The 22,055-nt window shown below is 48.3% G+C and overlaps 1 protein-coding gene across 1 annotated transcript in view; it reads left to right on the top strand.

Annotated features, from left to right (window-relative positions):
* BMPR2 (bone morphogenetic protein receptor type 2) overlaps window positions 1-22,055 on the top strand; it is a 242,499-nt gene that overhangs the window by 161,445 nt on the left and 58,999 nt on the right. Inside the window, exons 4-6 of the mRNA XM_063932244.1 lie at window positions 6,030-6,137; window positions 16,398-16,489; window positions 17,114-17,344. Coding sequence (XP_063788314.1) covers window positions 6,030-6,137; window positions 16,398-16,489; window positions 17,114-17,344 — 431 coding nt within the window. The remainder of the gene's footprint in view (window positions 1-6,029; window positions 6,138-16,397; window positions 16,490-17,113; window positions 17,345-22,055) is intronic.

The raw sequence follows: 22,055 nt of genomic DNA, 5'->3' as shown, positions 1-22,055 counted from the left end.
CTGACGATATACCACATGGAATGCCTGTTGTATCCCAACATCCTACATTGTGTACTACATTATTTCTTCAATGAAATGAATACCGCTATCTGATACTATAACTTCTGAAATTAATTTTCTAGCTATTGATTTTGCTGTAGCTTTTGCCATTGGCCAATAACTGAAAATGTCTGTGACTACCAATACATATTTTAGCCGCTAATTATAGTCAATTTGCAGTCTCTGAAATGGAAAATATCTTTTGTGGATTGCTTCAAGGGTTGTCTCGACCTTGTGTCCTGGATTGGACATTTCTACATTACCAGTAGGCTTGTACAAACTTGGTTGCATCTGGATAAAAATTCTGGAGCTATCCATCTTTTATTAACTAAATTTCCCATTTGATCCTTTCCCAGGTGTGTGATTCTTAACACATAAGTGGATATAAGCTTCTGGGTAAGCATAACTTCTCTTCTAATTTCCATAAGCCAGTTTCTTTTTCTTGTCTGGCTCTTCTTCTCTGCCATGCTGCTTTTTCTTCAGGACCTTCTTGTTCCTGAAATTTCTTCAAATCCTGTAAATCAGGCATTTGAGGCTTTGCTTCTTCTGTTTCTTCTGTCTGTGTAGTGTATATTGTTACCTTCACTGGTTGTTTGGTTGCTTTCCTTATCCACAGGCTACTCTCTCATTCTCTCCTGCTTGGTTCTTAAGTTGAATCAGTGTAGCATAATCAGGCATTTGGTCTGGCACTGGAATGGTTACTTTAGGATTGCCTTTTCTGCGGGGGGCATTTTGCTGCCCTCTTGGCTTCAGCATCTTGCCAGATTGTTGCCTCTTGTTTCAGGAGTGTAATTTCTTGTATGTGCCTAGATCTTCATTACTGCAACCTTTCCTGTGGCCCTTGCAGAGCTCTGAACTGGTGTCTGATCAGTGAAGCATGTTGTATGTCTTCGCCACTTGCCATCTTGAAGCCTCTGCTTTTCCATATCTGGCCCACAATCCTGTGCTGGGATGGTAAGGATCCTGAATCCACAACTTCATGTTCAGTGGTTACTGCACATCCTGTATAAGAAATCCCATCCTCATAGTACCTTGATCCATCCACATATAGCTCATGCTGAGCATTAGGTAGGACTGTATCTGTAACATGTGGCAAAGGATAAGTTTCTTGTTCCATTAATGCCACACAATCATGAGAAAAAGAAAAATTTTGATTATTAGAATTATTTTCTTCTTCCATTCCTGGACCATCCTCCTGGTCCTCATGATCTTCTTGCTGATCCATCAATAGAGAAGATAATCTGTTTCTCCCTCCTTTTGAATCTTGAGATTCAATACCTTTATTTATTAAAGCTGGTAAAAGAGTTTCTGGGTTGAGGGTAGTACATCTTCTGATGGTCACGTTTGTTGCACTTACCAGTGCTACTTCATACTTGGTTAGCCGTGCTGCTGACAGATGCTTTGTCCTAGCTTGTTGCAGAATTTCTGTAACTGCATGTGGTACCTGGATGATAAGTTCATGATTGAGCACTATATCCGTGCTTTTATCTTTTTTAAAACTGCTACTACTGCTCTGATGCAGGTAGGTGCTCCTTGAATAATGTTGTCAAGCTTGCTTGAGTGATAGGCCACTGGTCTTTGCTTTAGTCCGTGAATTTGCGTGAAGATTCCCAGTGTATGGCCTCCTTCATGAAAATGTAAGGTAACAGGTTTACTGTAGTCAGGTAGTCCCAGGGCTGGAGATGAGGCAATTGCTGTTTTTAATTGCTTAATTGCTTTTTCCATCTCTAGTCGAGTGGGGTGAGGACCCTCCGTTATGGTGCTGTCATACAAAGTTTGCATGTAGACTGAAGCTAGAGGTATCCATTCCCTGCAGTATCCCACTAGGCCTAGGAATGATCTGACTTGCTTCACAGTAGTTGGCATTTTTGCTTGCAGTATGAGCCTTTTCCTGTCCACTGTCAGGTGTCTGGTGCCTTGAGAAATACAATGTTCGATGAAGATTATCTTCTGTCTTGCTAGCTGCAATTTCTCCTTTGAGGCTTTGCATTCTTGTTCTTCCAGAAACTTCAATAAGGACACTGTCTCTTCTTGGCACTTCTTTTCACTGGTGGTGGCAATCAGCAGGTTATCCACATACTGCATCAGCTGTGTGTCTTCTGGGTAAAGGGGTCTCCATGCTTGTAATATCGTAGACATGGCTTCAGTGAAATCACTGGGACAGGTGTGGCTTCATCATTGATGAGTAAGGGCATCATCTTGCTTTCTTGTAAAGGTAGGGCTTGACCTCCCAATCCAGTTGCTTCGATGGCCTGATCTGTAAGCAAATGTGAAGGAATCTGGTTATGCACAAAAACAGTTCTTGAAGCCTCTGTCAATTAAACAATCAAGTTTTTGTCTTGTGGGTAAAGTCACTGTAATGGTACCTTTTGTTGAAATGTCTGTTGCTGCAGCATATATGGACACTGCTGCTGACACAGGGGCTACGCACCTTCATGCACTGTCGTCTTGTGCAAGTTGTATTGCATGTGGCTGTTCGGAAGCTTGCTGTCGCCTGAGGTATTTTCTGCAGTCCTTCTTCTGATGTCCTGGAAGCATGCATCAAAAACAATTGCTAGTTACGTCATTACCTTGCGCGTCAAACAGTTTCCTGACCTGGAATGGTCTTCCTTGGTTTCCTCTAGATTTGCAGTTCCAGGTTCTCTGGGGACCCTGTACCAGATGGACAGTCACTGCTGGGACTTTTGACATGCGCTTTTCCTTTTTTTCTCTTTCTACATCTTCAATGCCTTCCAGTACCTGTAGAATGGCTGTTATATCCATGGTCATAGCCTCTGGTCGGATCTGAAAAAGCTGAGATCTTAGTTCATTTTTGAACCCATTTAGAAACTTCGTCTTTAACATTCTTGCTCCTGCAGCGTCACCTACTGGATATCCTTCATCTTCTTGTCTCACAACAAGCTTATCATAATACTGCCGTACATTGTCAGTCTTTTGTACAATATCTGGTGCTGCAGGTGCTGTTTCCTGTATTTGAAAACCTGTCCATTGTACCCTTGCTAAAAGATTCGTTCCACTTGCTATAGTATATCGGTCTTCTACTGCTGGCTTGTCTGCAATCTTCTCTTTACCGTCTGCTGCATCTTGGGCAGCCATTTGTTCCATAAGGGAGTATTCTCCAGAGCCTACCGCTGCTCTAAGGATTTGTTTTAAATCTATCCAACAAGGACCTTATATACCATATACCTGTGACAATTGAGGAAAAATCCTGCTGCATTTTTTAAACATGTCTGGTAATTCATTTACAATTCTTAACATATCAGACTGAAACCACGGTGTGTAATGTTCCTGCTGTATAAACTCTTGGTTACCATCTTCTACCCGGTTTGCAGCATTAAATCTAGGGTTATTGGCGGTCTGCAATTTTACAGACATAACATAATTTGGTAAAGCTGTAGCTTACTTAGGATCAGTATAATGTATTTCTGCTAATGGTCTATTGAGCCGTTTTTTGACCGTTAACTGCTGCTCTCTCTCGGGACTGGTATTACGGTTTTTTAAGCGGCTCAACATTCTTTTTTCTTTGGGAGGGTTGTTGGGTAACTTACAGATGGGGTTGCTGTCTGGTTTACATGGTGGGTTATTAATACTGACCCAATTGGTACAAAAGGGACATTTCTCATCACCCTCTGGGACACATTGTCTACAAAAATCACAGATTCTTTCTGGAAAGTCCTGTATCTTTATATTTTTCATTCCCTGCACAACCTCATTTATATCTGGGTACATTACGGCTGGTTGTTTTGTGTGTGTTGGGACCGGCGGCGGTGGAGGTATTACAGCCTGTGGTGGTATGACTGCCAGTGGTATTACTGGTGCAGTGGCATATGGTGAGGGTAAATTCACCGCATTTGTTTCAAACGTATCCTCTCTTCTCTGATTTAATCCATCATCATCATCTCTTGTGAGATTGTTTGCCAAATTTTTACAGTGTCCGAAAAACCTTTTCTATTAATAACCAGTGTCTATTATTTGCTTCAAACCTCATCCATTGGCTAGGATCCAGTGTCCCTTCCAATGGGAAGTTTGCCTTTTTAAAAATCGCACCTATTCCTTTAAGTGCCTTTTCCCCCTCCCTATTGCTGACAATTTCCAGGGGAGACCCTTCCCCAGATATGCTACTGTGTGCCCCCATCGTTGGGTGAGTGATCATTTCACCTTTCGATATCCTTCGGAATTGCAAACCCTGCCTGCACTGTGTAGTACTCAAAAGTCAGCCTCCGTTTCAAAGACCTGCTCTTTTAATCATCTACACTTAAGCCTTTAAGTGTTTTCTTATAGGGAGAGATCTCATGGGATAGTTATCCAAACTAACAATAGTGATACCTTATGGGACAAACCATCAATAAAAAGGTTAAATGAAGCAACCTATTTGGATTTTAATTTCTGACACAACGAAACAAAACTTTGATATTACTGACTGGACTCTATCTAGTCCACAAAGACCTCTTTAACCACTGAGTCATACGTCTCTTGTATTCTCATGGAATCCCTTTTTCAATAATTGTAATGTCTTTTTCTAATAATGTTAAACTCTTTGGACAGACAGGAATAAATTCTGGTGGCAAATGATTAATAGGTAAAAAGCGTAGAAAATAGGGATAAGCCCCACCAACAAACTGTGGTAATATATCAGGATTAATATGACACCCTATGACAGTAGCAAAACCTGTTTTAACTGTACCAACAAAACTGAAATCACTCTTGTGCAATGTACCTTTAAATTCACAATAACAGGATTATACCACAATACTATCGAGCATTTGCAATCCTGACATGTCAATTAAAAATAAAACCAAATTTTTTCTTGCAAATGTAAAACTGAAACTTATGCACGTACGTTATCAGAAAACACAGAACAGAAACATAACAAAAATGTGCACCTTTTAAACAGACAAAACGGGTTCAAAAAATAATCATGTATAGCTACCTGCCTATGGATGAACAGGCTGACGGACACGCACTGAGAGAGTAATCAAGATGAAAATCAAACTGTTAGATTACTCACCCCAGGGATTTTGTCAGTGTCTGCATACGGCCATCAGTCGTGTTGTCATCCACCAGCAGCAGCTGTCAGTGATCGCAGACAAAAGACCCCAAGTATTGTTGGAGATAAAACCTTCTCCTATATCAAGTTCCTTCAGTTGTCTGTTTAAAATACCTTTGTTTAAAATACCTTTGACCAATCGCTTGGGAGGCTCAATCAACACACATCACGCTTTGTTATGTAGATCAGAATGAGCCCGAAGAAGTTTATTGTCTAGGGGTTCTTATAGGCATATACAGGAATTTATTATACGTCACAAAACCATAAGCATAAGTGTCACATAGAAATTATGAGACATTACAATCCTTGAGAGTCAGTCTGTAGACACAGTTCTCAAAACATCACTGTTCTCAAAATAAGTTCCAGGAGATTAGTGATTAGCTTAACCTTGATTCTCAGAGGAACTTCTAAGAAAATAACAGCATTACTTATAACTTTAAAGCAAAAGCGTTTCTTTATATTCAGACAAGATGGCTACTGTGGTACAAGATGGCTGAAAACTACTTTAGCATGATGCTGTCTCTTTCATGACGCACGTGTATGACGTGTGGTATAATACTGTTATCTGGCAGCGCGCTCATCCACTGACCATCCGCTACTCCGTATGATGTTATGTGTAGCTGGGACATATGTGGCTTCTGTACGCAGCATATGATGGAGGTATAACCTCACAGGTGTAACATTGGGACGCACATGTATGACTTGTGGTATAATACTACAATCTGACAGCGCGCTCACCCACTGACCAGCCGCTCCTCTGTATGATGTTATGTGTAGCTGGGACATATGTGGCTTCTGTACGCAGCATATGATGGAGGTATAACCTCACAGGTGTAACATTGGGACGCACATATAAATATTATTAAAACCTAAATCCAGGAGAGTCCTCCTTGCATTGAATGTGTACACAGGTTGTGTAATTATCCTGTGTTGTGTTCTGTAGGTCCCACAGGCTGGCATCGTGAGATGACGGTGATAATTGCTCTGGCTTCGGTGTCGGTCCTGGCGGTGCTCATTGTCGTCTTCTTCTTTGTATACCGGATATTTGGAGGTAGGTAACACTGGTTGTCTAATAGAAATGTTTCTCTCAGGCAGTCTGTGTGACTGCCTGGCTTTTGTTGAATAACAGGTCCTAGCTGCGGTGTGCTGGGTCTTGTAGTTACACAATGCACTGCAGTGCGCATCCTATGTGATGGGCATTATAGAGAGGGGAACTCACCCTCCAAAGTGTCACATATGATATACAGACAAAATGCTGTTGTTGACCATGCAGATATTATTGGGGGCACTTACATGGTGTCACAGGGTTGCTTTTTACAACTTGAGTATATAATGGAGAAATGATAGCCCACAATTGTATTCCAGCAAATTAAAATTTTGCAGTGTTAAAGTTTTCAGGAGTGATTTTTATGTGTTTATAAACAGTGTGTTTGTAAAATGTTGTAAAATATACATGAGCAATTCCTATCTGTAGGTAAAAGCACCCATTCCGCATCAGTACAGCCCCTCACCCTACATGTCCTCCATCATTCCCCCCATTCCCCCCATTCCACATCAGTACAGCCTCTCACCCTACATGTCCCCCATCATTACACCCATTCCCCATCAGTACAGCCCCTCACCCTACATGTCCTCCATCATTCCCCCCATTCCCCATCAGTACAGCCCCTCACCCTACATGTCCCCCATCATTCCCCCCATTCCCCACCAGTACAGGACCTCACCCTTCATGTCCCCCATCATTACCCCCATTCCCCATCAGTACAGCCCCTCACCCTTCATGTCCCCCATCATTCCCCCCATTCCCCATCAGTACAGCCCCTCACTCTACATGTCCCCCATCATTACCCCCATTCCCCATCAGTACAGCCCCTCACCCTACATGTCCCCCATCATTCCCCCCATTCCTCATCAGTACAGCCCCTCACCCTTCATGTCCCCCATCATTACCCCCATTCCCCATCAGTACAGCCCCTCACCCTACATGTCCCCCATCATTACCCCCATTCCCCATCAGTACAGCCCCTCACCATACATGTCCCCCATCATTACCCCCATTCCCCATCAGTACAGCCCCTCACCATACATGTCCCCCATCATTACCCCCATTCCCCATCAGTACAGCCCCTCACCATACATGTCCCCCATCATTACCCCCATTCCCCATCAGTACAGCCCCTCACCATACATGTCCCCCATCATTACACCAATTCCCATCAGTACAACCCCTCACCCTACATGTCCCCATCATTACACCCATTCCCCATCAGTACAGCACTTCACCCTACATGTTCCCCATCATTACCCCCATTCCCCATCAGTACAGCCCCTCACCATACATGTCCCCCATCATTACCCCCATTCCCCATCAGTACAGCCCCTCACCATACATGTCCCCCATCATTACACCCATTCCCCATCAGTACAACCCCTCACCCTACATGTCCCCATCATTACATCCATTCCCCATCAGTACAACCCCTCACCCTACATGTCCCCATCATTACACCCATTCCCCATCAGTACAACCCCTCACCCTACATGTCCCACATCATTCCCCCCATTGCCCATCAGTACAGCCCCTCACCCTACATGTCCCCTTATCATTACCCCCATTCCCCATCAGTACAGCACCTCACCCTACATGTCCTCCATCATTACACCCATTCCCCCATCAGTACAGCCCCTCACCCTACATGTCCCCCATCATTACATCCATTCCCCATCAGTACAGCCCCTCACCATACATGTCCCCCATCATTCCCCCATTCCCCATCAGTACAGCCCCTCACCCTACATGTCCCCTGTGACAGGACGGTACCGTACGGAAGCACTCGTCGCTTGCCGCGTCCCGTCGACTGCGCACAGAATGGAAGGTCAAGCCGCACGAGGCCTGACCACCTAGGGGATTCCCGCTTACCGTCAGTAACCGCCTGTTACTGACTCCACTCACTGCGTTGTGGGCGGGTTCTTGCTGCCACCACCAAACTCCTAACCTGCCGTGGCGTTTGGAACCACGGTTCTGCTCTGTATGTGCCGACGCACTGCTTTACCACACCTGTGTGGTGTCGACGAATCCCCACTAGCCACTTGCTAGGCCTCTACCGGTAGCTGGCGGAAGGCGGAGCTTGGAGACGTCAGGTGCTTCCCTGGACAGCCGGAGAACGGGGCTAGGTTTGGCCTAACCCTGTTGGTCACAAGATGAAGCAGTCTTGAGGCAAAGATGTTTATTTGCTCAAATATAGTTCTAAAGAGAACTCTTCCCTATTGCTAGGGGCAACAGCATACAGCAAGATGTTCCAGCAGAATAAGATGGTATAACTACAACCTGGAGGCACGCAGGTCTCCTTTTTATGTCAGTTTTCCACACAGTATCACAGGGGGGTAAGCCCTCCCTGTCTTCTCCAACCAATCAGGTTATTTTACAAAATACCAATAAATCACATTTTACAAGGATATAAGTGCAATAAAACAATATCCTCCTTCCTCTGACACAGGCGTTTGGTATCAGATTAACATTCACTATTGATAAATTTATCACATAGCTTCAAAACACAATGTTTCTGTCTCATTCACATCTCCAGGCAAACCCAGTGTCTGAGACCACAACAGGAAGGCTACAATACAAACAGTCTTCCTTCCTGCATAGGTCGCTCGCATGTCAATTAAATCAGGTACATGAAACAAGTTCCAAGCCCATAAACCCAGTGATTAGCATCTCTCTCTAAAGAACTTACACATCAAAAGGTATTGTCCTTCACACCTCTCTGATAGGAAGTGGCATGCTAAGGGCCCTGTCCCATTCCCAAAGGATAAGACATGATTATTCAGACATCTATAATAGTAAGTGCATTTTCCTCTTTAAATATACAGATGACCACATCTTGAATATAAAATACAGTTAAACATGCATTCCTGCAATTGTGCATAGAGCACTACATATGACATGTTAAAACACATCATTAAACAAACTTTTAAACAGTCCGTACCCAGCGCCGTAAGTACGTTTAACAGTGACGCCCAGCGCCCATTGTCCCTTAATATGGCGCCAGGCACAAGGGTTAACACCTTCAGTGCCGCAGCCGCCATTACACGTGTGGCTGGTTGGTCTCTCCGGCCACACTCCTCCCCCCCCATTCAAGCGGGTCAACCAGGGACCCATGTCCCAACGATTTGGGTCCTGGTCCCGCAGTCCGTTGGGGTGAAGGGGACGCTACCTGGGATGTGTAGGCTCTTGCCTAGACAGTTCATCCATAGTGCAGTGGGCCTCTCTTCGTGGGTGCACAATCTTCAAATAGTCCACCTGAAGTCCAAGTTCAAGGCTCCACCACAAAAGTCTGTCCAATTCCCCCAAGGTAGGTTGCAGCCACCTAACAGGTAGGTGGTAAGTCACCACGGTGGGGGGCCGGTTACAAACAAGGGCCACCCACGGTGTCCCAATTGTGGCATACCCCACCTCCCACAATAGCAGTTTCCTGCTCAAACAGGCCACAGGGTGCTCCTGCCCATATGGCTCTTTCTGGCTCGGTACAGCTCCCAGTCCGTGCAGTGGCGCAATAGTTCGTAACACACAGTCCTGGTCAAGAATGTGCGCCATCAGCACTGGAGCGGGTACCCGAGCCTTCTTCAATGACTGGAATGCCAACTCGCAAGCGGGTGCAAAGTCCACTGACTTGGGAATGCCCTTCCTAGCCATCTCTGTCAAGGGGTTCACTACAGGACTAAAGTCAATGACAACATGTCCGTAGGGCCTTACAGGTTCTAAGGTCAGTACCGGTCTGGGTGATGTGGGTCGGGGACAGCCTCTGGTTGCCTCCACCCCCTCTGGGTTGGGCCTACCCCTGTCTCCTCCCACATGGTGCCCCAGGCACTGCACCTCCGTCATACCTATCTGGCAACTGTCTGCCCTAACCGTCAGACCTGCCCTCCAATCCTCCTCCGGCGACCTATGACTCGGGAAACCTACCCTGTCACCTAGGCCTACTCTTCCCTCCTCGTCCGCTACCTGTGCCACAGTGATGGCGGCCAGACCACCAGCCTCTGGATCCTTTGTGGCATCCACTACAGGGAGGCTGCATGTCATCCCCAATCTACTGTGCACAGGCAGGGGACCTGCTATGTCCACAGCAACTTGCTGCAAGGGTTCTCCTATGGGCAGAGGCCCAGAGACAACACAACCGCTGGAGTGCCCCGGCTGCCAACGCATGGCACCAGCCTTACAGTTGGTCTGGGCGTCATCCGACATTCCAGACCAGGGTAAGCTCTGTGTCAGGCACTTCAGGGTACGGTCTGTCTCCGGGTTACTGTCCAAAGGGGTTTCGCTGGCAACCGACACCGGTTGCGCAGGAACGTTCCCTGAGGGGACCAGTTGGACACATTCCCTATCTGGTCTATCCCCTCCCACTTTCCGGGCTACCCTGTACCTTAACCCTTCCCGCCAGGTCAACCTCCCCGCCCCAACCCTGTCAAGGCCGCTGCCAGAGTGGCGCCTCATGCCTTTCGGGGATGGGTCAGAGAGTTGAGCCTCCCTAAACTCCTGCCTGTGGCCCTCAATCTCTCCTAAATTGGGACACTCTACAGGGGGATCTAGGTGGGGACTACTAGGGTCAGTCTGGTAGGGGTCAGTCATGGAAAAGTCAGTGTGGTCTCTCATACTCACCGCCGGAGTTGGCAAACCACTTGGGTCAGGAGCATCATTGGGCACCCCCACAGGATCAAACGAGCTGGAACCGACATCCTCTGCGTTGCTAGGGGACGTAGGCATACCAGAGGCAAAAGGCATGCGGGGTCGATGTACTGATCTAGCCGCTGTGATCTTTTCCTCTGGGCTGGTTGATGCTGTGGTTGGCTGTGCTGGCAGTTGTCTAGCAGCTGTAGTCTTTTCCTCTGGGCTGGGCTGTGCTGGAGTAGCTGATGTCAACGGTGGTTTTGGAACTTGACTCCGGGGAATGGCGCCAACAAACATAGTGACGATCCCACCACCCAGATCATTTCCTAGGACCACATCAGTTGGGAGACCATCCATGACGGCAACTTCTCGCAACTCTGGTCCAGCTCCCCAGTCCAGGTAGACTCTTGCCATGGGGACCGCTTTTTCTGTTCCTTCTGCCAGGGTGACCGTGGCAGTGCGACCCTGCAATACTGCAGCAGGATCTATAAGGTGGGGGCTCACCACAGTGATTGAGGCCCCAGAGTCTCTTAGGCCTTCTCCCTGCAGGGGTCCCACGTGGACTGGCTGCAGGTGCCTCCACATGTTGTGTAGGGGCTGTTTGGCCATGCAGGTGACTCTCTCCGCAGAGTGCACCTGTCTCTCGCCACACTCCATCGGACTGACTGGAGGGGGAACAGTCTCTGTAGGCTCATCTCCTCTCGTCAAACAAGCGATCCGGGCTCCAGCACTCGGATTTGGGGCACGAGTCTGGGGTGCTTGGGATGCAGGACAGTTCATCCTCAGATGTCCGATTTTCCCACAGCCGTAGCACTTCTTCTCCAGTCGTGGCACCGATGATCTCTGATCAGTTGCAGGGACGCTGCGGTGCGGTTGCTGGCCAAGAGCACCCGGGTTGGAAGATGCTTGTCTTTGGGGGTGATGAGCTGAAGAGGGGGGTCCCCTTGGTAGTACAGTCTGTTGGAGCTGGCTGCTGGCGGAGCGCTTCTGCCCCCGTGGCCGAACTGCCACATACTTGTCTGCTAATTGGGCAGCCATCTTTAAGCTGGGTGGCTCCCGATCTAGCACCCACTCCTTCACTTCTTGGGCGCACCGGCGGTAGAACTGCTCCCTGCAGATCAGGTCGATCAGTGCGTCCCATGTAGTGGCTTCCGAATCCTTCACCCACTTCACCACGTACTGCCGCAGCTGGGTGGCGAACTGCTCATGGGTGCTGCTAGGATTCTTGGGCAAGTCTCTGAACTTCTTCCTGTAAGACTCTGGAGTGATGAAGAATCGCTGGAGGAGGGCCTTCGCGACTTCGTCGTAGTTCCCACAGTCCTCCGTCGCCACTCCTCGATAGGCCTCCAAGGCCTCTCCATGCAGAGTGGGCACAAGGTGTCTCACCCACTCCGACTTGGGTAGATCGTGTAGTTTACAAGTCCTTTCAAAAACTTGTAAATGTCCATCAATGTCCCCAGCACTGTCTGCAAACTTGGCAAACTGTATACGTCCTGATCTGTGTACAACAGCTGACAACGGCTCCCGGGGTACCACGGCCTGTGGTGCCCGCTCATCACGCCACATCTGGATGATGATCAAGCGCTCTTGCTCCGTTGCCCTTTCCCCCAATTCCGCTAGCCGATCTGCTAGGGTATCTGGGCCGCCCCCCCTGGGACGTTGGGATCCTGGCCCTGCTAGGGATTGCAGGGAAACATTGCTGCTGTGAGAGAGAGCGGGACTTGTGGTTCTCACCGGTTCCTTACGAAGGTCCACTGTTGGGCCGTCCTCTGCGATGCTGACGCCGTCAGTGCTTTCCACCTCCGCCCGATGAGACTCCTCCCAGCTCCTGAGCGCCGCCTGCATGACGCTCCTGGACGCGTTGAAAGGGATATCCACACCCTTCTCCTGGCATACGATCTCCAGATCATCCTTGTACATTCCGCTGAATTCCGCCATCTTGTGCGTCCTCCTGCGCTGCAGTTACTCCTCTCCTGAGTAACTCGGCTTCTCCAATCAGGTGATGAAAAGCCGCCTGGGAATATCCCACCACTATGCCACCAATTTCTGTGACAGGACGGTACCGTACGGAAGCACTCGTCGCTTGCCGCGTCCCGTCGACTGCGCACAGAATGGAAGGTCAAGCCGCACGAGGCCTGACCACCTAGGGGATTCCCGCTTACCGTCAGTAACCGCCTGTTACTGACTCCACTCACTGCGTTGTGGGCGGGTTCTTGCTGCCACCACCAAACTCCTAACCTGCCGTGGCGTTTGGAACCACGGTTCTGCTCTGTATGTGCCGACGCACTGCTTTACCACACCTGTGTGGTGTCGACGAATCCCCACTAGCCACTTGCTAGGCCTCTACCGGTAGCTGGCGGAAGGCGGAGCTTGGAGACGTCAGGTGCTTCCCTGGACAGCCGGAGAACGGGGCTAGGTTTGGCCTAACCCTGTTGGTCACAAGATGAAGCAGTCTTGAGGCAAAGATGTTTATTTGCTCAAATATAGTTCTAAAGAGAACTCTTCCCTATTGCTAGGGGCAACAGCATACAGCAAGATGTTCCAGCAGAATAAGATGGTATAACTACAACCTGGAGGCACGCAGGTCTCCTTTTTATGTCAGTTTTCCACACAGTATCACAGGGGGGTAAGCCCTCCCTGTCTTCTCCAACCAATCAGGTTATTTTACAAAATACCAATAAATCACATTTTACAAGGATATAAGTGCAATAAAACAATATCCTCCTTCCTCTGACACAGGCGTTTGGTATCAGATTAACATTCACTATTGATAAATTTATCACATAGCTTCAAAACACAATGTTTCTGTCTCATTCACATCTCCAGGCAAACCCAGTGTCTGAGACCACAACAGGAAGGCTACAATACAAACAGTCTTCCTTCCTGCATAGGTCGCTCGCATGTCAATTAAATCAGGTACATGAAACAAGTTCCAAGCCCATAAACCCAGTGATTAGCATCTCTCTCTAAAGAACTTACACATCAAAAGGTATTGTCCTTCACACCTCTCTGATAGGAAGTGGCATGCTAAGGGCCCTGTCCCATTCCCAAAGGATAAGACATGATTATTCAGACATCTATAATAGTAAGTGCATTTTCCTCTTTAAATATACAGATGACCACATCTTGAATATAAAATACAGTTAAACATGCATTCCTGCAATTGTGCATAGAGCACTACATATGACATGTTAAAACACATCATTAAACAAACTTTTAAACAGTCCGTACCCAGCGCCGTAAGTACGTTTAACAGTGACGCCCAGCGCCCATTGTCCCTTAATATGGCGCCAGGCACAAGGGTTAACACCTTCAGTGCCGCAGCCGCCATTACACGTGTGGCTGGTTGGTCTCTCCGGCCACATCCCCCATCATTACCCCCATTCCCCATCAGTACAGCCCCTCACCCTACATGTCCCCATCATTACACCCATTCCCCATCAGTACAGCCACTCATCCTACATGTCCCCCATCATTACCCCCATTCCCCATCAGTACAGCCCCTCACCATACATGTCCCCCATCATTACCCCCATTCCCCATCAGTACAACCCCTCACCCTACATGTCCCCATCATTACACCCATTCCCCATCAGTACAGCCACTCATCCTACATGTCCCCATCATTACACCCATTCCCCATCAGTACAGCCCCTCACCCTACATGTCCCCCATCATTACCCCCATTCCCCATCAGTACAGCCCCTCACCCTACATGTCCCCCATCATTACCCCCATTCCCCATCAGTACAGCCCCTCACCATACATGTCCCCCATCATTACCCCCATTCCCCATCAGTACAACCCCTCACCCTACATGTCCCCCATCATTACACCCATTCCCCATCAGTACAGCACCTCACCCTACATGTACCCCATCATTACCCCCATTCCCCATCAGTACAGCCCCTCACCATACATGTCCCCCATCATTACCCCCATTCCCCATCAGTACAACCCCTCACCCTACATGTCCCCCATCATTACACCCATTCCCCATCAGTACAGCCCCTCACCCTACATGTCCCCCATCATTACCCCCATTCCTCATCAGTACAGCCCCTCACCATACATGTCCCCCATCATTACCCCCATTCTCCATCAGTACAACCCCTCACCCTACATGTCCCCCATCATTACACCCATTCCCCATCAGTACAACCCCTCACCCTACATGTCCCCCATCATTACCCCCATTCCCCATCAGTACAACCCCTCACCCTACATGTCCCCCATCATTACACCCATTCCCCATCAGTACAGCCCCTCACCCTACATGTCCCTATCATTACACCCATCCCCCATCAGTACAGCTCTTCACACTACATGTCCCCAATCATTACACCCATTCCCCATCAGTACAGCCCCTCACCCTACATGTCCCCCATCATTACCCCCATTCCTCATCAGTACAGCCCCTCACCATACATGTCCCCCATCATTACCCCCATTCCCCATCAGTACAACCCCTCACCCTACATGTCCCCCATCATTACCCCCATTCTCCACCAGTACAGCCCCTCACCCTACATGTCCCCATCATTACACCCATTCCCCATCAGTACAACCCCTCACCCTACATGTCCCCCATCATTACACCCATTCCCCATCAGTACATTTCCCCCAGGGAACACGGTTTTCAGTAAGCCTCGTGGCAGTGGGTACTGGTTGAGCTCTAGGTTGTCTAGTGCGGGGTTATAATACGCCCTGTCTACCCTGCCAGCTGGATAAGTGCAGGAGATAGTCAGTGAAGTAGGATCTTATTGGATCAATGAGTTGCTCGCTTTGTCTTGTTTGGTACATTGGATTAATTTCCTGCGTTGTCCGGCATCCATTGAATGAAGCTGATTGTACGTTATGTACTGCAGCTGGAATTAAATGCATTGATTTCTCCTGCGTTTTCCCTGGTGTGATTTTCCACCTTGTGGTTATATATTAGATTGGTGATATAAGAATGACGTCAGACCGATTTACTTGTGTTGCCTTTGGATACGTCACAGCTGTACTGTGCTTTATGTGGGATATAATTTCAGGAAACCGCTTTGTGTCACATCCCAGATCAATGACAGATCTGCCTAATGATGTAGAGACATGGCTAGTGAGCACGAAGAGACGCTGGAAAGGCGAAACAATGGGGCTAATGCAGAGATGAGCACAAGCCGGACGTAGTTCCCTCATGTACAGCTGCCGTAAGCCGCTGCCGCACAGTCTATGCGCTTGGGTTCATAGCGGTCCTCCTTACTATCAGCCGTATCCCTGGTATAAGAGAGGATCAGCTCTGCGTAGCCAGCACACCCTATCGCCCCATTACCACCAAGTCCGGCCCTTCCAAATACACGTATTCCACTGGACACAGCAGGAAATTGTGTCATGTGACCAGCATACCACGGCCACCCCACCCGTCTCCCAGTGTTAGAGGTGCTTGTATATAATGTATTAGAGGAAGCCACCAATCACAGAGAGTACACTGCGCACAATGTGCTGCACCAGTCTCTGTGCCCCTTGTGTCTGGGCACTGTACATGGGTCAGCGTGGCAGTATGGCACCGTGCTCCGTGGCTTTAATGCCCAGGGAGGCTCGGTCACAGTGGTGTGCTGTGCCTGCGTCGTCATTGCGTAATCTGACTATTTATTTTGGTTTTAGAAGATCGTAAACAAGGCATTCACAGTATGAATATGATGGAAGCGGCGACATCGGAGCCATCCCTGGACCTGGACAACCTGAAGCTACTGGAGGTGAGGAACGTGGGATGTAGCATTCTGTGCTCCTAAATAACACTTATACTGAGCCTGAATCAGAGATTGCCGCTGCCACTAGTCTCCACCTTCACCTCGTGTAGATACCTGCACCTGAATGTGCCGGCACCAAGAAGGCCACGCTGTAATACCAAGCCACCATCGGACGCTCTCTCCACACTTACACCTGCCCTATGGGAGGTTCAGGGTCTCTGTCCACGCCAACACTCCTATAACACCCCCCCTTCCCCGACCTGTGTGGTTCCGGCTCTCAGCGTGTCAGACGAAGCCGCCTTCCTGTGTGCTGTATGGTTCCGGCTCTCAGTGTGTCAGACGTAGCAGCCTCCCTGTGTGCTGTGTGGTTCCGGTTCTCAGCGTGTCAGACGTAGCCGCCTTCCTGTGTGCTGTATGGTTCCGGCTCTCAGTCTCAGAGGAACTCTTTCCCTGGTTACTAGTATACAAATCTCTGATCTGGGAGTATATAACGTGCCACATTGTAACATAAACCGTGAGCATAACTGTGACAGCATGGCAGCTGTGTGTGTTGTGTGTGATTGTGTAGGCTTATGAAGCTGTGTATGGTTATTATGACCATTTCTACATATTGCTTTCATGTTTTTCCAGCTGATTGGCCGCGGCCGCTACGGCTCCGTGTACAAAGGATCCCTAGATGAGCGCTCTGTGGCGGTGAAAGTTTTCTCTTTCAACAATCGTCAGAATTTCATCAATGAAAGAAGCATTTACCGCACTCCTCTGCTGGAACACGACAATATCGCCCATTTCATCGTGGCCGATGAGCGAGTGACGTCAGATGGGCGCCTGGAATATCTGCTAGTAATGGAGTACTACGCCAATGTGAGTCCGGGAGTCGGGGTGCTCTGCAGTCTAGTGGCGAGGGGCAGAGACCACACGTCACATACCTGGGGGGGCACTTATCTCCCGCTCCAGCAACCTTCTCATCCATCTCTGTACATAGCCCCTATACATTTGTCTGCCACGTATAGATATCTATGTCCGTGTCGGCGTCTGTGTCTGGTGACCTCATCTGTGCAAATAATGTGACAGCAATTGAATTTAGCATTTTTACATCTTTCTTTTATTTTGGTAACTTTGAAACCAGTAATAAAACAGCAACTTCTGTAACCAGAGGGAAAATCCAGTATAAGAATGCGTTCCTCTTCACGTGACACTTGTTCCCTCTATTTGCACATAAACCAATGCCGACACGTGCCCGTTACCCCTCCAGCCACTCCTATGAACCCATAGCCCGTATGGAGTACTGGGAGTGTGAAATCTGGAGGCCTTGTGGTATTTATAGTCTGTAATTCAGTTTATAGACATTGTCAGCAAGCAGGAGGTCGGCGGCAGTGTGTCGACGGCACAATTAGAATGCTGTGTAAGGCATTGTAACTGTGTCAGCCGTATAACTGTACACCTGCTGCTTTCCCATCCTTTACCGGCATGTTCACACTTACACTGCCGACACCGTTCCTACGCGTTAAGCAGCATTGTGACCTAGTGCGCAAACACACTGCTGCCGATCTCCTGCTTGCCGACATGAATAAAGTATATGTTTCCTATAGGTTACATAGCAGCATGTCCGTGTGTCTCTGTAGGCTTGTGTTATAACACAGCTTTCTCACACAGAAATAGAAGCGGCTCCGCATATTTGCTGTGTAGAGAAATGCTGCAGACTATACAGAGGTGACTCCATATCTGTCCTGCATCATTTCCTGCGTCTCGCAGTCACACTGCCTCATGCTGATGTACCACAACAGGTAGGGGCCTAATTCTCACCTGATCGCAGCAGCAAATGTGTTAGCAAATGGGCAAAACCATGGCCCTCATTCCGAGTTGATCGCTCGCAAGGCGATTTTAGCAGAGTTACACACGCTAAGCCGCCGCCTACTGGGAGTGTATCTTAGCTTCTTAAAATTGCGAACGATGTATTCGCAATATTGCGATTACAAACTACTTAGCAGTTTCAGAGTAGCTTCAGACTTACTCGGCATCTGCGATCAGTTCAGTGCTTGTCGTTCCTGGTTTGACGTCACAAACACACCCTGCGTTCGCCCAGACACTCCCCCGTTTCTCCAGCCACTCCTGCGTTTTTTCCGGAAACGGTAGCGTTTTCATCCACACGCCCATAAAACGCCGTGTTTCCGCCCAGTAACACCCATTTCCTGTCAATCACATTACGTTCGCCGGAGCGAAGAAAAAGCCGTGAGTAAAAAAACTATCTTCATAGCAAAATTACTTGGCGCAGTCGCAGTGCGAACATTGCGCATGCGTACTAAGCAGAAAAACGCTGCGATGCGATGAAATTTACCGAACGAACAACTCGGAATGAGGGCCCATGTGCACTGCAGGTGGGGCAGATGTAACATGTGCAGAGAGAGTTAGATTTGGGTGGGTTATATTGTTTCTGTGCAGGGTAAATACTGGCTGCTTTATTTTTACACTGCAATTTAGATTTCAGTTTGAACACACCACACTAATGTTCATTCTAGCACCCTGCACCTTTCAAAATCCATGCAGTTCCTCTTTCCTGCCTGGGGTGTCGCTCTCTGCTGTAGGGCTTCTCAGCACACTCTGGTCTGTATTTCAGTGCTGAGATACAGAGTAGAGTGTTCTGAGAAGCACCAGAGCAGAGAGCGACACCCCAGGCAGGAAACTGCATGGATTTAGAAAGGTGCAGGGTGCTAGTATGAACACTACCACACCCAAATCTATCTCTCTCTGCACGTTACATCTGCCCCCCACCCCCCCTGCAGTGCACGTGGTTTTGCCCATTAGACAACAATTGTGCTGCTGCTATCAGGTCTGAATTAGGCCTTAAGTACACGGACAGTCTGTACTAAACATGATGTAACCAGTGTAGCCCGGCTAATCCTCCGTCTGTAGCGGCTGTTACTGAGAATAGCCGGCTTCTTGTGTTAGGGATTTACACTCATTGTAACGTCAAGGTGATTGCTTTGTGTCGTCCGTATCTGCACCAGTGAGAGGATGTGATGCTGCAGGGCACATGGGAGGCAGCCAAAGTATAATGTTACCCGGTGTATTCTCAGCCATGCCCTACACAGAGCACCGCGTTACTCTGTTACCAGAGATGCAATCACTTCCCCTCGCGCACCACAGGGCTGAAGTCATGTCGGCTTTTTAAACTGTTGACATTTTAAATGTCGGGATTTTGACCTTGTCGGGATTTTGTCTGTCAATCAATGGTTGTTGGGATTGTGACCGTCTGGATTTTGATTGTAGGTAAATTGACTGCATCATATATATATATATATATATATATATCTATATCTATCTATATATATCTATATATATATATATATCTATGGGCTGCTCTCCTCTGTATTCAGTCATGCACCAGATATCGTCAGTCTGTTGGTTAGGCAATACATTCCTCTGGGTCCTCCTGTATACACTTCCCCTGTGTATTTGTGGTAGGCAGCTGAGTTCATCAGGATACTGGCAGGTAAACCAGCAAATAGGTCTGTGGATGAGAGACAGAAAAAGCGCCAGATAGCGGAATATCTGTGACCTTTGGTAATAACAGAAATAAAATTCAGTCTGCGAACCAGATATCTTAGTAATGCACAACATAGTATTCCTCTTCCTCTCACGCACTGGTCACAGTATTCCTCTTCCTCTCACACACTGGTCACAGTATTCCTCTTCCTCTCACACACGGGTCACAGTATTCCTCTTCCTCTCACACACCGGTCACAGTATTCCTCTTCCTCTCACGCACAGGTCACAGTATTCCTCTTCCTCTCACACACAGGTCACAGTATTCCTCTTACTTTCACGTGCAGGTCACAGTATTCCTCTTCCTCTCACACACAGGTCACAGTATTCCTCTTCCTCTCACACACAGGTCACAGTATTCCTCTTCCTCTCACACACTGGTCACAGTATTCCTCTTCCTCTCACGCACAGGTCACAGTATTCCTCTTCCTCTCACACACTGGTCACAGTATTCCTCTTCCTCTCACGCACGAGTCACAGTATTCCTCTTCCTCTCACACACAGGTCACAGTATTCCTCTTCCTCTCACACACAGGTCACAGTATTCCTCTTCCTCTCACGCACAGGTCACAGTATTCCTCTTCCTCTCACGCACAGGTCACAGTATTCCTCTTCCTCTCACACACAGGTCACAGTATTCCTCTTACTTTCACGCGCAGGTCACAGTATTCCTCTTCCTCTCACACACAGGTCACAGTATTCCTCTTCCTCTCACGCACAGGTCACAGTATTCCTCTTCCTCTCACACACTGGTCACAGTATTCCTCTTCCTCTCACACACGGGTCACAGTATTCCTCTTCCTCTCACGCACGAGTCACAGTATTCCTCTTCCTCTCACACACTGGTCACAGTATTCCTCTTCCTCTCACACACTGGTCACAGTATTCCTCTTCCTCTCACACACGGGTCACAGTATTCCTCTTCCTCTCACACACGGGTCACAGTATTCCTCTTCCTCTCACACACTGGTCACAGTAATCCTCTTCCTCTCACACACTGGTCACAGTATTCCTCTTCCTCTCACACACTGGTCACAGTATTCCTCTTCCTCTCACGCACAGGTCACAGTATTCCTCTTCCTCTCACGTACAGGTCACAGTATTCCTCTTCCTCTCACGCACGGGTTACAGTATTCCTCTTCCTCTCACGCACAGGTCACAGTATTCCTCTTCCTCTCACACACAGGTCACAGTATTCCTCTTACTTTCACGCGCAGGTCACAGTATTCCTCTTCCTCTCACGCACAGGTCACAGTATTCCTCTTCCTCTCACGCACAGGTCACAGTATTCCTCTTCCTCTCACGCACGAGTCACAGTATTCCTCTTCCTCTCACACACTGGTCACAGTATTCCTCTTCCTCTCACACACTGGTCACAGTATTCCTCTTCCTCTCACGCACTGGTCACAGTATTCCTCTTCCTCTCACACACTGGTCACAGTATTCCTCTTCCTCTCACACACTGGTCACAGTATTCCTCTTCCTCTCACACACTGGTCACAGTATTCCTCTTCCTCTCACACACTGGTCACAGTATTCCTCTTCCTCTCACACACGGGTCACAGTATTCCTCTTCCTCTCACACACTGGTCACAGTATTCCTCTTCCTCTCACACACTGGTCACAGTATTCCTCTTCCTTTCACGCACAGGTCACAGTATTCCTCTTCCTCTCACGCACAGGTCACAGTATTCCTCTTCCTCTCACGCACGGGTCACAGTCTTCCTCTTCCGCTCACGCACGGGTCACAGTATTCCTCTTCCTCTCACGCACGGGTCACAGTATTCCTCTTCCTCTCACGCACGGGTCACATTCTTCCTCTTCCTCTCACGCACGGGTCACAGTCTTCCTCTTCCTCTCACACACTGGTCACAGTATTCCTCTTCCTCTCACACACGGGTCACAGTATTCCTCTTCCTCTCACACACCGGTCACAGTATTCCTCTTCCTCTCACGCACAGGTCACAGTATTCCTCTTCCTCTCACACACAGGTCACAGTATTCCTCTTACTTTCACGTGCAGGTCACA

This window comes from Pseudophryne corroboree, chromosome 7 (assembly GCF_028390025.1).
Source record: "Pseudophryne corroboree isolate aPseCor3 chromosome 7, aPseCor3.hap2, whole genome shotgun sequence".
Classification (NCBI taxonomy): Eukaryota; Metazoa; Chordata; class Amphibia; order Anura; family Myobatrachidae; genus Pseudophryne; species Pseudophryne corroboree.
The sequence above is the reverse complement of the archived record's forward strand: the minus strand, read 5'-3'. Positions and strand labels throughout refer to the sequence as shown.